Source organism: Phacochoerus africanus, chromosome 1 (assembly GCF_016906955.1).
Source record: "Phacochoerus africanus isolate WHEZ1 chromosome 1, ROS_Pafr_v1, whole genome shotgun sequence".
NCBI lineage: Eukaryota > Metazoa > Chordata > Mammalia > Artiodactyla > Suidae > Phacochoerus > Phacochoerus africanus.
In genome coordinates this window covers 246631553-246647791 of record NC_062544.1, presented here as the reverse complement: position 1 = coordinate 246647791, position 16239 = coordinate 246631553, and the positions used below count along the sequence as shown (strand labels likewise).

Sequence of the window (16239 nt, the reverse complement as noted above, 5' to 3'; positions counted from 1 at the left end):
TGGCTCTGGCGTAGGCCGGTGGCTACAGCTCCGATTCGACCCCTAGCCTGGGAACCTCCATATGCCGCGGAAGCGGCCCAAAGAAATAGCAAAAAGACCAAAAAAAAAAAAAAGAAATGAAAAAAAAATTTAAATGACATGTTTTATATGAATTCCATCACAAGTATTTTGAGGGGATAGTTTAAATGACATGAAGTGCTCCATACTTGTCTGTAACTTTATATAGTCTTAAATTATTTGTGCTAAAACTTTTTTTCATATAGACATATTTTTGTTCTAATTATTAATTTGCTCAATCATAAATTCATTAACATATACCTATGCAGTGGTTATTAATAACATTGCATATTTTAAAAAATTATAAATATGAAAAAGTATTTTATACAATTATACATAAGCATGTGGATATTCTTAGCATTTGCAGTATTCATTTAAATAAAACTACTACTCAAAAGTAAAAATAAACAATACTGTACAATAATTTTACACAATCATCCCATTCTTCAATATTATTCTAAAAACAAACACAAACTAGTTATGTCAATGTGGAAAATAGAGTGAAAGACTGAAAAATGAACTCTTTGAATTATGCGTACCACATCAGATTACACTTTCTGCAAGTGCTATGTAAATGACAGATGCTTTTTACACAAATGTGCATGTAATTTTCTCTGTTTCTTTTTCTATGTGCCAAAGCATTATTTAGAACTCAAGTAGTATTTACTATTCAAGCAGGATAATCTGAGTAATTCATATATTATCTAAATAAAATGATAGTTTACTAAATGTTCTCTTCTAATTTTCTTAATGTTGTTGCCTCTTCAAACTCACACATGCAGGTAATAGGAAAGTATGACACAGGCAATTCATAAAGGAAAGTAGTACATGTACCTCTCTTTTTACAATCTAAGATTTAAGAATATACACATTCACTGTACATCTATGTTAGTTCAACTAAAATAAATCCAGATGTATATATCGATCACTCTCTTTCAGTTGTATAGTTCTGCTTGGCCAACTGCTCAATGCTGCAGAGGGTATTAGTCATGCAGGTTTTAATGTTGCCCCACAAGAGTGCAGTGTTCTCCAGCATGGAAGCTGCAGTAGCATATGCAGCCTAGGACTTTACACTCAACTGGAGAATGTAATGAGAAGAAGAAAACCCACTTACAGTCGGCCAAGGTCCAAAAGGCCAGACACACATATTATGACTTTGAAATCTAGGGCCCTCTGCATTAGTAGAAGTTTATATATACAGACGTTACTGACAAAGCCAGATATCTAGAACTAGTGGTGTGAAATGAAACATCCTCATTAAAAATGACATCTGATCAATGAGATAAAGGAAAAGGCCATCTGTACTGAATCACTTAACAACCCCTGATGCTCATTAAATATTAGGACAAATTCTCTTTTTCCTTTCTATCTTCAAACATATTTGTAGAAAATTAGATATATGCCCCATTTTCAGGGTTTTGCAGCCAGTGTTCTCATTTGCCACACTAAAGGCTATAAAACTCTGCCTATTTTGTTTGCAAATGTATTTATCTTCAAGGTTGGTGATGCTTCTCCTGGAAGATTTCAATCTTATATATACACCCAGTTCTAGTCCATCTTCATTAGCCTTTAAATGACTTGTCATTACCAAGATAGAATATGAAATCAAGATTTTGAAAGATATCAAATTTTTAACATTTTATTTTGTAAAATTTGAAATACATACAAAAATAGATGAGCTTGCATAATAGTATAATGAACCTATATGTATCCATTTCTACAACTTCAGTTACAGTCCAATAACTTCAGTAACAATCCACCCTTCTTTCATTTATACTCTTACTCAATTCCTATATCCTTTCTAATTTTTTAAAAATAATGTCCAAATAATAATAATAATTAATTCCCTATTCTGTGCTAGACATTCACATGGTATTTAATTTTATTAGCCTTTTAAGTTGGTATTATTCTCTCCATTTCTCCAGACGGGGAAATAAAATTCCTCATGAAATGTTATGGATTTTCCTCATAAAATTTGAAAGGGCCATGGTCACAGTTACTAATTAGGAAATCAAAATTTGAATCTTGTATTTTTCCAATTTCAAAGACTAGGCTAAACCCTAATGATCACAATAGCTGCTTCTAAGATTTTTTTTGAGGATTACTTGAGATAATTCATACATAGTGCTTAGCATACACAACAGCTTTGTTCAATATGTATTTTTATTATTCTTCTCTTATTAAAACAGTGGAAGGAGAATGGGCTTTGAGGCTAAAGCAGAGGGTCATTCTACTTAAACACAAGTACATGTTTTCCTTTGGTTTAAATGAAATTAATGTGAGTAAGAAATTATATTTTGAGCAATTGTGCATTGTGTACTTTAACTCAGTGTACTGAAATACAGTGCTCCTATTCTCCTAAAAGCATACTTTATTTCAAAGGGCAAATAAAAGCTGCTGCATTTAATGAATTTTAAAAAATCAAGTATGTCTTCTCAAACGATCTTCTTGTAGCTGTGCTTGTATTTAGAAATGACAGGACCTAAATTTTCTTTCTTATAGGCACAAAGTTAATTGACTAAGATCGTGCTTGATGGGGAGATCAGGCACTGTGTTTGCCTAGTCTTTGTTAATTTTTCCAACTCTGTTCCTTTAAGAGGAGTTATAAAGAGAATTGAATTATTTGACATTTCTATGTCTTGTATAAAGTATGTGGACCATTTCTAGTATTTATTGAGTAAAATAATTGCATTTCTAAATGTTGTGATTTTTAAACACTAGCTTTATTGAAACACCATTTTCTGAACTTAGAAGGTAGACAACATGTTCATTTATCCAGCTATCCCACTGAGAACAAAGGAAAAAACATTAATTGGTTTACTTGAAATTCAAACTCTTCCCCTTGATCTCCCTAGAAAGGTACTTTCACAACATGCTTATCTTCACAAATACTAGTCCAATATGACATTAACCTTGTCATCACCACCATCTCTTTTTACATTAATATAGAATTTGACATTTTAAGAAGCACTTTTATATTTATTCTTCAATTTGATCTAAATCTTAAGAATTAGATAAATAATTTATCCTTCTGAAGGTTCGTCTGAACTCAGAGAGGAAATAGTGACTAATACTTACGTGTCAATTACTGTGTATCTGGCACTATTGTACATGCTTTACAAACATTAATTTCTTTAACTGCACACACACACAAAATCTTATGTAATATACATAATTGGTGTCCCTATGTAAGAGATAAGGGGACAAAGATAAAAGAGAGGTTAAGAAAGTCACTCAAAATCACACAAAGAATGAATGACAGAGGCAGAATTAGACCCTAGACAGTCCAGCTCCAGAATCCATGCTCTGTCTCATAGTTCTGTACTGTCTGCCTTGTAAACTGGCAAGTGATTTGTCACTTAAGAATAAACGGTCATGACATCCAAATTTAAAACATGATCCATTACACCATATTGACTCATGATAATGGAAGAACTTTTTTCAGAAAATGAAAATTCATTATGGATGCCTCCTTATGTTTTATCCAAACTTAATGTTTACACAAAGTGGAGTTCTCTGGAGATGTTCTGATAACCATGCATAAAGAAAGAAACCATAACTCTTGCTTATGGATTCTAATTATGATTTACTTTGCATCATAACTTCTCCTCCTAATGCTCACACATATATAATGGTATATTCTTTTTTTTTTTTTTTTTTGGTCTTTTTAGGGCTGCACCTGTGCCATATGTAGGTTTCCAGGCTAGGGGTCAAATTGGAGCTCTAGCTGCTGGCCTACGTCATAGCCACGGCAACGTGGGATCCGAGCCACATTTGTGACATCCACCACAGTTCAGGGCAATGCCGGAGTCTTAACCCAATGAGCAAGTCCAGGAATTGAATCTGTGTCCTCATGGATGCTAGTTAGATTTGTTTCCTCTGAGCCACGAAGGGAACTCTGACATATTCTTCTTTTGATGTAAAAAAGATCACTGAGGTGTTCCCGTTGTGGCTCAGAGGGTTAGGGACCTGACATAGTCGCCTTGAAGATACGGGTTTGATCCTTGGCCTCACTCAGTGCATTAAGGGTCCAGTGTTGCTGCAAGATGCCGCATAGTTCACACTTGCAGCCGGGATCTGGTGTTGCTTGTGCTGTGGCATAGCTTGGCAGCTGCAGCTCTGATTTCAACTTCTAAATAACACCCTAAATTCTAAATAACACCCTAGCTGCAAATATTACTATTATTGAATGGAACTATTGAGAGAAAAGTTTGTCTCTATTGATGATTTATTTTTTATAATGTAATACCTTACCTTTTCTTATTGTTTTGTTTTTCTGCATTCTAACAGGTGAATTTGGAGAGGTCTGCAGTGGTCGCTTAAAACTTCCTTCAAAAAAAGAGATTTCAGTGGCTATCAAGACCCTGAAAGTGGGCTACACAGAAAAGCAGAGGAGAGACTTCTTAGGAGAAGCAAGCATTATGGGGCAATTTGACCATCCCAATATCATTCGACTGGAGGGAGTTGTTACTAAAAGTAAGTCGCAAGACTGATTCTGTGTATGTTAAGCAGAAGTTGTATAAACCTAAAGTCAATAATTTAAGAATTTTGGTCTTTTTTTCATAGGTACCTGTTAGTCCTGAGGCCCACCCCACCCCCCAAAAAAAGACATTTTAACATGTATTTCTTTGATAAGAGATCAAAAATATTTAAATAACATTATATTGACAGTACTGTTCTAGATCTTCAAAGACTTAAAAAATTTAGAAGTTAAACATTAGACTGTATTAAGACATGCTGATTAAAAAAATTAGTTAAATTGGAGTTTCCGTCGTGGCTCAGTGGTTAACAAACCTTACTGGAATCCATGAGGACGCTGGTTTGATCCCTGGCCTTGCTCAATGGGTTAGGGATCCCACGTTGCCGTGAGCTGTGGTGTAGGTTGCAGACACGGCTCGGATCTGGCATTTCTGTGGTTGTTGCGTAGGCAGGCAGCTACACCTTAGATTCAACCCCTAGCCTGGGCACCTCCATATGCCACAAGTGCGGCCCTCAAAAGACCAAAAAAAAAAAAAAAAAGGTTAAGTGTTGTGTAGAATTTTCTGTTACATAGAGTAGCAAGGAAAAACAACAATTCAGTTTTGACAGAAATTTCTGGGAACTCCCAGCTAGCTGCCTTTTCTTTTATTGTTCACCGGTTTCATTTAAGCTTCCAAATCTTTACCCCCTTTGGCTTTAGGAGAATTATGGGACTTTTGGGAGTGCTTCTGAGCTGTAAAGATTTGGATCACATTAGACCCTATCCCTTGTCTCAGCTCTCTGTGGATTTCCAATAATGCTGATCTACAGTCCCAGATGGATTCTTCACTGCTCTGGGGAAGCTCTGGCTCACAGCCTGATAGAGACCTAAACTTATTTCCAAGATGGTTTCTCCAGTCAGGCTCAAAAGGCAGATATGTGATTTTTGGCTCCAATCCCAATGAAAACCTCTTGAGAATGCTCTGAGATTTTTTTTTTTTTTCTCAAAAGTTTGGAGCACAGGATGAAGAATAAGCTAAATTGGCAGCAAACCTCTTAGAGTGAAAGACAGCATATGGCAGAGAATTTGGCATCCTTTAGGGGATATTTCACTGGCACTGCATTTACATATTCTATGGTTACCAACAGACATTACACATTATATTTTTCACAATGATATTTTTCTTTAATGTTACATGGAACACTTTCCAAATGGTGCTAATACCTATTCTCATTTTAGTGTGACTAAAAAGACAATTCCTTACTCACAAGAGCATGGTATAATTGAAATACACTTTGATTTCCTTTGGAGTTGTTTAATATAATAAGTGAGGTTAAGAACTTGACAATGTAGAACTTAACTATAAAAAACTGTAAGTCCACTTTGTCTTCAAAGAACCGTATTTTCCCTCTATACTCCTAAAAATTAGGCCACATTAGTAGTAACAGTAAAATATTTTCTGATGAAAAATGTCTGTTTAATTTTTTTAAATTAATGATAAAAACATTTAGTAGGGAGTTCCCATTGTGGTTCAGCAGGTTATGAACCCCGTTAGTATCCCATGAGGATGTGGGTTTGATCCCTGGCTTCACTCGGTGGGTTGAGGATCCAGCGTAGCCAGTGAGCTGTGGTGTGGGTGGCATATACAACTCGGATCCTGAGTTTCTGTGGCTGTGGTATAAGCTGCAGCTGGAATTTGACACCTAGCCTGGGAACTTCAGTATGCCACAGGTATGGCCATAAAAAGAAAAACTGAAACAAACAAACAAAAAAACTGAAAAACAAAACCAAAAAACCCCACAATACTTAGTAGTACTAAGGATTGGAAAAAATCTATGGTATATTTGTTCCTTTAGGGCAAGACCATATCTATAGACTATCCTACCTAATATCCTTAGAATTATAAAATCATTTTTCACAGAGGTTTTAAAAGTCAATTAACCATTTATTTTACTCCATATCATTCTTACCAAGTGGTTGTCCTTCAGATCTTGCGCCCCATTGGGAAAGGAAACTCATTTGTACTTATGTACCCATTCTTCCTTTAATTCTAAATTTTCAAAAGTTCTCCTTTTTGAGTTGTTATATGCCAAACATTGTTTTACAAATTTTGCTTATACTTATGATTATGCTGTGGATTAGATATGATAATTTTACATTTGAGCAAACAATAATGGTAGATGAAGTATAAGTCTCTTAACAAGTAGAAAGTTCTAAAGCTGGCATTGGGAATTCAGTATGTTACTTTCACCTCTGTTCTTGGCCTTGGACGAAATGTGTTTTTTTTTTTTTTATTCTTGTATTCTACTTATTCTTTTATATCTTGATATTTTTTTCTCCCTAATAATTTGATTATCCATCAAGCTATAAAATTTTCTGGAGGTAATTAATAAGCCTTAACACCTAAGACAAAATGTAAACTCTCATAAAGGCAAGAAACCATGCTGTTTGATAATCAGTGACTAAATAGAACCTGGATCAAGGTAGGGAGTTCATTTACCAACATTAATGAATAAAAGATTGATCCATGGGTGTATTGATTGATTGAATGAATGTATGAATAAAATAACAGTGCCTTCTACCAATATGTCTTCAATGTCGGTTCATTAAACTGAATGCATGTTTCAAAGTGCAGTTGTGTAACTGGTAGTAGCTTCACTCAGGGAGTGATGGAGAAAATGCACTTTAGCCTGGGTAGAATTAGCACCTAACTTCTCCAACACCCACAAATAAGAATAAATAAGACATAAGTGACTATCAAACTAAATAGCTGTTTAGATTGAGGTTTACTGATGGTCTCCTATATTTTATAAAACTTGTGTTGATTTTTTCTGTTTCCAGTGTTTTAAAAAAAACTTGTTTTATTTTGCTAGCTGTTTTCTATAAATTCATTTAAATAAAATAAAATTAAACCATCATTATTGTGGCAGATTTTCCTTAGATATAAAACTGGAATAATCAAATATGAATTATGATCATTTGACAAAGAAATCTGTAAAACAAACCCAAGACCAAAATGCAGGGTAAAATGTGTTAAAAATAACCTTTGAAAGTTGCAGGTATTATACATTAAACATCTTATTCAAGTTTGAGTCTCTAACGTTCTAATATGAATTACAACTGCCTTATTCTTAGAGTCAAAGTTCTAAATTTGATATCTCTCCCTAGTCAAATAAGCATGTAAGAGACTGCCAAATCTGACTGTATAAATCCCAGTCATCTCATACAGTGCAAACATAATAGAGGAGCAGACCTAGAATTAGATTTTGAACTCTTTTAGTGGCATATTTAAAATCTCTAAGTCTAGCACCCTGTATATCTGAGAGGAAATAGAAATGCCTTAGAATAAAGTTAGTATTTTGCATTTAACATGTAAGCAGGCAATACTGTCACCAAAAGAAGTTACTTACTCCACTTCTCTTATTATCTTTGTTTCCTGAGGCTATATGACTGCTAAAATAATCTACCTGCAAAGTTCAGACACACATACACAGACCCACATGCATGCATACAACTTAGAGTTGTGAGAAACAGAGCTTATAATTTAATGAACAAACTATTTAAGGAAGAAAATGCATATTGGTATCTGGATTAGGAATCAGAGGTTCATGGTGGTTTTGATTTGCACTTCTCTAATAATCAGTGATGTTGAGCATTGTTTCAAGTACTTGTTGGCCATCTGTATATCTTCCTTGGAAAAATGTCTATTCAGGTCCTTTGCCCATCTTTCAATTGGGTTGTCGGCTTTTTTGCTGGTTTGAGTTATGTAAGTTTGTATATTTTAGAGATTAGGCCCAGAAAGACAAATACCATATGATACCATTTATATCTGGAATCTAATATATGGCACAAAGGAACTTTTCCACAGAAAAGAAAATCATGGACTTGGAGAATAGACTCCTGGTTGCCAAGGGGGAAGGGGAGAGACTGGGAGGGATTGGGATAAATAGATGCAGAATGTTGCCTTCGGGATAGATTAGCAATGGGATCCAGCAGTGTAGCACTGGGAACTCTGTCTAGTCAATTATGATGAAACATGCAATGTGAGAAAAAAGAATGTATAGGTGTATGTGTAATTGGGTCACCATGCTGTACAGTAGGAAAAAAAAAATATATATATATATATAAATAAATGATTAAAAAAAGAATCAGAGGTTCAGAGTTCAGGTTCTGACTCAACTTTGCTAGTTGTGGGACATCTAACAAATCAAACCACTTCTAGAGATTACTCTCTTCACTTGTGACTTGGAATTAGCAGTTCTATTTTATTATTCCCAGATCCTTTTAAGAGCAAATAAGATTCCATAGGAATATATTGGTAGGTGGAATAGGACTATGCAAAGCTAAAGTACTATTTCTGCTTGAGTTTAAGAAAATTTTACCAGTTAATTGAGTGCGGAAGACTTGAAAACAATTTTTTTTTTTTTGCTCAAAGATAGTTTTTTTTTATTATTGCTATGAACTATGTGCTCTGAAACACTAAGTCTATTATAATGTATCATTTTTAAGATAGAGAAAACCCTTTATTCAATCATTATATTTTCATTTATTTCAATTGAGCCATAAACAATTTTAATGGTTTTGAGCCTGATGATCTTAAATAAGAGAAGGTGAGAGAGTCTCTGATCTTCAAAGTAGCAGAAGGCTAGGGGCACAATCCTGCTCTGAACTTGGCACTAACATGTGTTATCAATTTTAGTTGAAGTTCAAAAAGATGGTACTTGGTTTTAGCAAATGTTTGATATTTCTGCCATCACACCATTAGTCAAAAGACATTCAGACTTCATCCAAGAAGACTTTCCATTGGTCATTTTTCACCTAGTAAAATAGAAGGAATTATATGGGATTGATGTGCTCTTTGTTGTTTAGGAATGGGTTATTTTGTAAAAATTTTAAAAAATGTTACTTAACTGTAACTTTGTATTATTGATGAAAGTCATGGGCAGAACATTAAGAGGATTTCTCATACTGAAAACATTTCTATTTTGGTGTGAGTGTCCCCTGTACACCAAAAACTTAATCGTTTGCAATGTCTGCACATATGATAGGGAAATGTTACTGAAATAAGACATCATTCTTTAGTGACAGTGCCAAATTATTTCTATTTCTTGTGTGCCTCTCTCTAAAATTTTTCTTTGGCACTTGTCCCAAGGGTTCTACACTCCATGTCATATTTTTCATAGACAATATATATGTTATACACACACACATATTTCATTACTAATTTGAAGGATGATATATGATAAATTTTAAAAACTCTGAAACAAGTTATGTATCCAAGACTAATTTGGTAAGTTGAAAATATCTCTAAGTCCCCATTATCAACCAAACTAGTAATATCTCTCATCAATATATTAGAGAAAAAAAAATTAGGCAGGAAACTTTCCTTATTTCCTCAACATTGTCCACCTATGTCTCTTTGTTAAATTGTCACGGATGAATTACAGAAGAATGTGTTACTGTGTGTTTCCCCAAATCATTTAGATAGGAAAGGTTTTGATATTTTTGAAAGATTCAGTTCAGTTACAAAATGTGTTACAGCATGAGTTGTACGTGTCTGAAGATTGTCTTTTAACAGATTGCTAATTTAAATCTACAATAACTCTCCTAAAGGAAGAAGAAATACAATTATACACTTGTTTCATAACTATCTGAGTAATTCTTGTCTTATACAAACTCTTGAAGAAAGGGAGAAAAAGAAACAGCCCTAACATACGATGTATCTTAATATCAAAATGTACAAGATTATCAGAAAGGAAAATAAGACATTAGTGTAACACATAAACAGAAACTCAAATAACACTGGAATAATTATGAAACCATAACTAGAAATGTATTTTAGGAAGATACTGTATCACACCCAAGTTTAGTGTATTCTAAGCAGTTCAATATTTAATCATTCAAGAAATTCACAAACTTAATAAATCAAAAAGAAAAAGTTAATAGATGCAAAAAATAAACATTTTAATTAAATTTTTTTTTTCTTAACACATCATTCATAGACAATGTGTATGCCTAATAAATGGATATAAACACCCCCAAAACAAAACAAACAAGCCTACAAATATATATTCTGGAGTGAAACCATGAAAGCATTTCTTTTAAAGTAGAAACAACAAGTCTGCTGTGATCATTTCAGTTTATCATTAGATCTAATGTCTTAATTCTTGAAATTAGACAAGAAAATAAGTGCAATTGTAGGAAGTTTGAGAAAGAAAGAAGCTAGGCTCTCCTTATAAAATCAAACAGCACATTTAGAGTATTATTTTCATTAATTGTTATTTCACTTACACAAATCATCTCAAATGGAATAAGGGATAGTAGAAATATTGTTCCTGTCTTAAGTAAATTGAAGTTTCCATTGTGGGCCTCTGGATTAAGAACCTGACTAGTATCCATGTGGATGTGGGTTCCATCCCTGGCCCTGCTCAGTGGGTTTAAGATCCAGCATTGCCATGACCTGTGGTATAGGTCACAGACGCGGCTCAAATCCAGCATTGCTGTGCCGGTGGCATAAGCTGGCAGCTTAGCTCTGATTCGACCCCTCACCTGGGAACCTCTATATGCCACACGTGCAGCCCTAAAATAAATAAATAAATAAATAAATAAATAAATAAATAAATAAAGTATTAAATTTTATTTCAAATTAGGCATAAATAAATTTAAAAATTTTAAATTCATCTGAATGTAAAGTAGTTGATGTTGTAAGATTAATAGAGTATATTGTTTAAGGAAGAGTTGGAGAAAGTATTTCTTAGTCTGATTTTGAAGTAAGAGACTATCCTTAGCCAGACTGAAATAATAGATGTGGTATGATCAATTCTCACTGGCACTCTGGTACTGGATTTAGAACCAGGGACAAAACAGGGTTGGCTCCTGCCCTTGTTAACTCATAGACTAGTGGATATAAGAGGAATCATTCTTAATACAAATAATGCCTTGATTAAAATGGAATTTAGAACAGATTGTCCTTTAGTTTTATATGATTCAATGGGAAACCTGCAGAAAAATACTCTAATTCACTTCATTATAATATTGCTACCCATCAGTTAGAGTACATGGAAATCTATAACCAAAACAGTTTCTTTCTAATCAAAGGTGATCCAAACTTATTTCCTGAGAATAGTGAGGCATATTTTGTCAATTTTCTTCAATTTTCCTTCTCCTGTTTATGCTTTTTACTTCCACCCTGATTCTGATTACATGATACTAATAATGAGTACTGACTGCTAAGGTCAAAGATTTTGATTTTGTAAATCACATTCATATACTGAGAGTATGTATAAATCTTGCAAATGAGACAGAGTGTATAAGACACAGTTACTGTTAACAGGAGTTAATATCACTTCCTTTGGAAATGAATTGTTTCAATAATTTGTAACATTAAATTATTGATACACATTTTTTATGATTGAATGAAAATAATTTAAGACCAACATTTATTTATTAATTGCAATAAAAATTTATGGCTATATTTTTATCACATTATCCTACTCTTTTTCTTTTGGTACAAAATGTGATTAAGAAGGTGGTGAAACAGATAGTACTGAACCTGGAATTCTTAGACATTTTGAATCATGTTTCTTCTGTCAGTAAGCAAAATGATTAGTAATATCTCTGAGCTGTTGGGGAAATGAACTGATTGTAAGGGAATGATGTGCTTCCCTTAACCCTTTTCTAGTGAAGGATCATGATTTTATCTATACTCATAAATCAACTTAAGAACAAAAGCAAAATTCCACTGCACATTTTGTTTTTGCTGAGTTTTGATGGAGTTTCATTTCAGCCAAACAACAGTAATTTCATTGACTGTACTAAGTATATTCAGGTGTACTTAAAGATCTCTGAGGGCAGTGAATGATATAGGGCAGTGAATGTTGAAGCTTATAATGTCATTTCTAAATCAAAATACACATGAAAGACCATGCAAACTTTGATAGAAATACATTGCATTATGTGCAGATAAGCTGGTATTTTAAAAATAATTTCCAAATACATTCAATACATGTTAGAAGAAGTTCTCATCACTATTAGAGTCTCTTTTCCTTTAACCTTGTTTACCATAATCTAAATCAGAAGGAAAAGTAAGTGAAGATAGTGCTTTCCAAGGTAGAATATTTGTGATTCCCTTTACTCTTTGTCTCTACATTTGGGTTTGCTGAATCTTTGAACTTAATGCAAAACACATTTTCAAACTTGCCCATCTTAACTGATGTGTTTACAAATACCTAAATTATAGAGCTAAATACAGCCTGATCTGATTTCTGAATGGTCATGGGGCTCTGGCTTAATTGACTGGTTTGATTTTTCAGCTACTTTTATTTCTGCCAAACATTTTACTAGACATGCTAACAAGAAATGAAATGGCCATAAGGCTGGGAGCCAGAAGGAAAAGAGTGATAAGCAAAGGTCTGGGTAGTATACAAACACGGTAACTGGTCACTGTTGTTGAGAGTTGGCTGTATGAAGCAATGCATCTGTGACTACATTCAAGGGCTGCATTTAGTTTCATTAGCATATTATTCTTGCAAGTAATGTATTAAGGAAGAAACAGAAACATAGTAATTTATGAAAAACATACATATTCAGAATTTCATTCATTTGTTTGTTCATTAATTCCTTTTTTTTTTTTGTCTTTTTTCTATTTCTTTGGGCAGCTCCCGCGGCATATGGAGGTTCCCAGGCTAGGGGTCGAATGGGAGCTGTAGCCACCGGCCTACACCAGAGCCACAGCAACGCAGGATCCGAGCCGCATCTGCAACCTGCACCACAGCTCACGGCAACGCCGGATCCTTAACCGACTGAGCAAGGGCAGGGACCGAACCCGCAACCTCATGGTTCCTAGTCGGATTCTTTAACCACTGCGCCACGACGGGAACTCCATTAATTCCATTTTGGATTAGTTCTCTGGGACCAGTCCTTAGGCATTTGGTTTACCAGTTCAGGAGAGATAGAAGTTTCCAAGGAAATGTTGAATCTTCCTTTTTGTTCTGAATAGTGTCAAATCAAAGCTTAGTTAAAATTTTGAGGAAGCAAGTCTGGAGGCTCAAGTTTTGGCTAAAACAACTTTTCAGACATATGTTTGATATATTACCCAAAGTATATATTTAAATCAAAGTCTTAATGAACCAAAAATTGATGGTTGATCTTTACGTATGTGAAATTCTGAGATACTTTATAGAATTTAATTAATTTTCTCACCTCTTAATAAATAAGAATACAGCTTGGGATATATTAAAGTACTAAATGCTGTAAGTATAACCTTCACAAACCATACTAAACTATAATTCACAACAATTAAGAGTTTTCACCTATGAAAGGAAAAACAAAAAAAAGAAAGCTATTTTCTGTCATCTAACTGCACACAAACCATGAATATACAAAGAACACATAAAAAAGAAAAAAATTTTGTGCCCTGCTTATGTGTACATGCTTTTTCATATTATAAATGTTTCCCTGAATGTACATTTTTAAAAGTAACAGCATAATATACTCATGTTGCAAGTGAATATAACTTATTCACTTTGGCTCTATTAAATGTGTAATATAGGTTAATTACCCTCCCTATATCTCAGTTTCTTCTTGTAAAAAGTGGAAATAATGATAATTCATAAGTTAGCATCTATAAAATAATTAAAGCAGCATCATGCTCATGCTAAGTACTTTGTAGATACATTTAAATGTTTGTTAAAATATTTAATGGTATTTAAGGCCACATATTTCCAAAATGGTTTTTACAAGTTACTACCAACGTTTAATTTTTTTTTTGTCTTTTTTGCTATTTCTTTGGGCCGCTCCTGTGGCATATGGAGGTTCCCAGGCTAGGAGTCGAGTCGGAGCTATAGCCGCCAGCCTATGCCAGAGCCACAGCTATGCTGGATCCTTAACTCACTAAATGAGGCTAGGGATCCTAGGGATCGAACCTGCTTCCTCATGGATGCTATTTGGGTTTGTTAACTGCTGAACCATGATGGGAACTCCAAGTTATTAGTCTTAATTGTTTTTTTTCAGTTAGCATGTAGGACAGATGAAGGTAAGGACTTTGACTTCCTTCAGACTAAGCTAGCATAAAACACCTAGCATGTAGCTCTGTAAAAATCTGGAGAAAATATAAATTATTGTGGAATTCCTCACTCTATATTGGGCTTGACAACAGAAATACTTGATTTTGTAGATCAGCTAAAATGCAATTAGAATAAAGAAGGAGCGGAGTTCCTGTTGTGGCGCAGTGGTTAACGAATCCGACTAGGAACAATGAGGTTGCGGGTTCGGTCCCTGCCCTTGCTCAGTGGGTTAACGATCCGGTGTTGCCGTGAGCTGTGGTGTAGGTTGCAGATGCGGCTCGGATCCCGCGTTGCTGTGGCTCTGGCGTAGGCCGGTGGCTACAGCTCCGATTCAACCCCTAGCCTGGGAACCTCCATATGCCGCGGGAGCGGCCAAGAAATAGCAACAACAACAACAAAAAGACAAAAAAAAAAAAGAATAAGGAAGGAGCATGGTTTGTATTCAAGGAAAACCATGCCAAATAAGCCAGTTTAAATATCTTGGGTTATAAACCCTTGTTCTTAAAGCCAATCTTCTTCCATCATTTTTATTTTACTTTTATTTTCTGTTGAAAGCTAGCTTTTCATTGAAACTTTGTAAAATTTGGGGGATAGAGAAAACGTGTACATTTTTAATTCTTTAGGTGTATCAAAATGTACTATACATGTTCATTGTATGACATTTGTTAAACTGTACTATTGGTTATACATTTATTTTTACTATATATCTAGGTAAACCAGTTATGATTGTCACAGAATACATGGAGAATGGATCCTTGGACAGTTTCTTACGTGTAAGTGGAAAGTTTTGCACACATTCACATATCTCTACCCTATGTTTGTCTTTACACATAAATAATTATAGAATAAATTGCTGAAAATGATAGATACCACCTTCAACATGTGCCAAGCAATTAGATAAAGTTTTGAAAACTTAATTTATTGGGGACTATAAAGAGGAAGAGGAAGGTTTTTATTTATTGGTTCGATTTAATGTTTATTCTTACTTCTTGTTTTCCAGACATTTCATCAATTGCTTCAAATAAGGGTGATGGTAAATCTTTAATTACATTATAGTCAAAAGTGTTTACTGAAAACGTATTCTTTTACCCAACCCTTAGTTATAGGTCCAAAAACTGAAAGTAATAGATAAAATCAAAAAGTCCTGGATTTAGAAAAGTTTCCAGTACATGGATTAAAGTAGAGACACCCAGTTTATACGACTGGTAGATGCATGCATAATTAAAATTTCACATATAACAATATCTACAAAAATAATTTTAAAGAAATATTTATTATGGTTTTAAATAATATTTATTATAATATTTTAGTTACTTGATTTGAAAAAGGTTTGCTTTAGAAATATGTTTGTGAAAATAATTGCTGCTAAAATTTTTATTTGGTCTGTGACATTAAAATAAATAATATAATTTCTTATTCATAGAAAACTAGAATTCTTCTCCATGATTATGAATTATAAGCTATATCTTATCTGTCTGTCTATCTATCCCTATCTATATATGCCAAAAGCTCCTTGAGGACAGGATCTATGTATTCATTTATTTTTTTATCATTGTTGATTGGCAGTATCTTATATTTCATAAAACTTCTAAATTTCTTTGAATGTAATTTGTTGAAATTACTGAAATATAAATTTTCTAAATGTAAAAGTTTGAAATT

General features: G+C 33.9%; 1 protein-coding gene across 2 annotated transcripts in view; it reads left to right on the top strand.

Moving 5' to 3' along the window:
- Window positions 1-16239, top strand: part of EPHA3 (EPH receptor A3) — a 351366-nt gene that overhangs the window by 290143 nt on the left and 44984 nt on the right. For both annotated transcript variants that reach the window (XM_047794345.1, XM_047794355.1), the window contains exons 11-12: window positions 4348-4533; window positions 15292-15353. In XM_047794345.1, the coding sequence (XP_047650301.1) occupies window positions 4348-4533; window positions 15292-15353 (248 nt within the window). The remainder of the gene's footprint in view (window positions 1-4347; window positions 4534-15291; window positions 15354-16239) is intronic.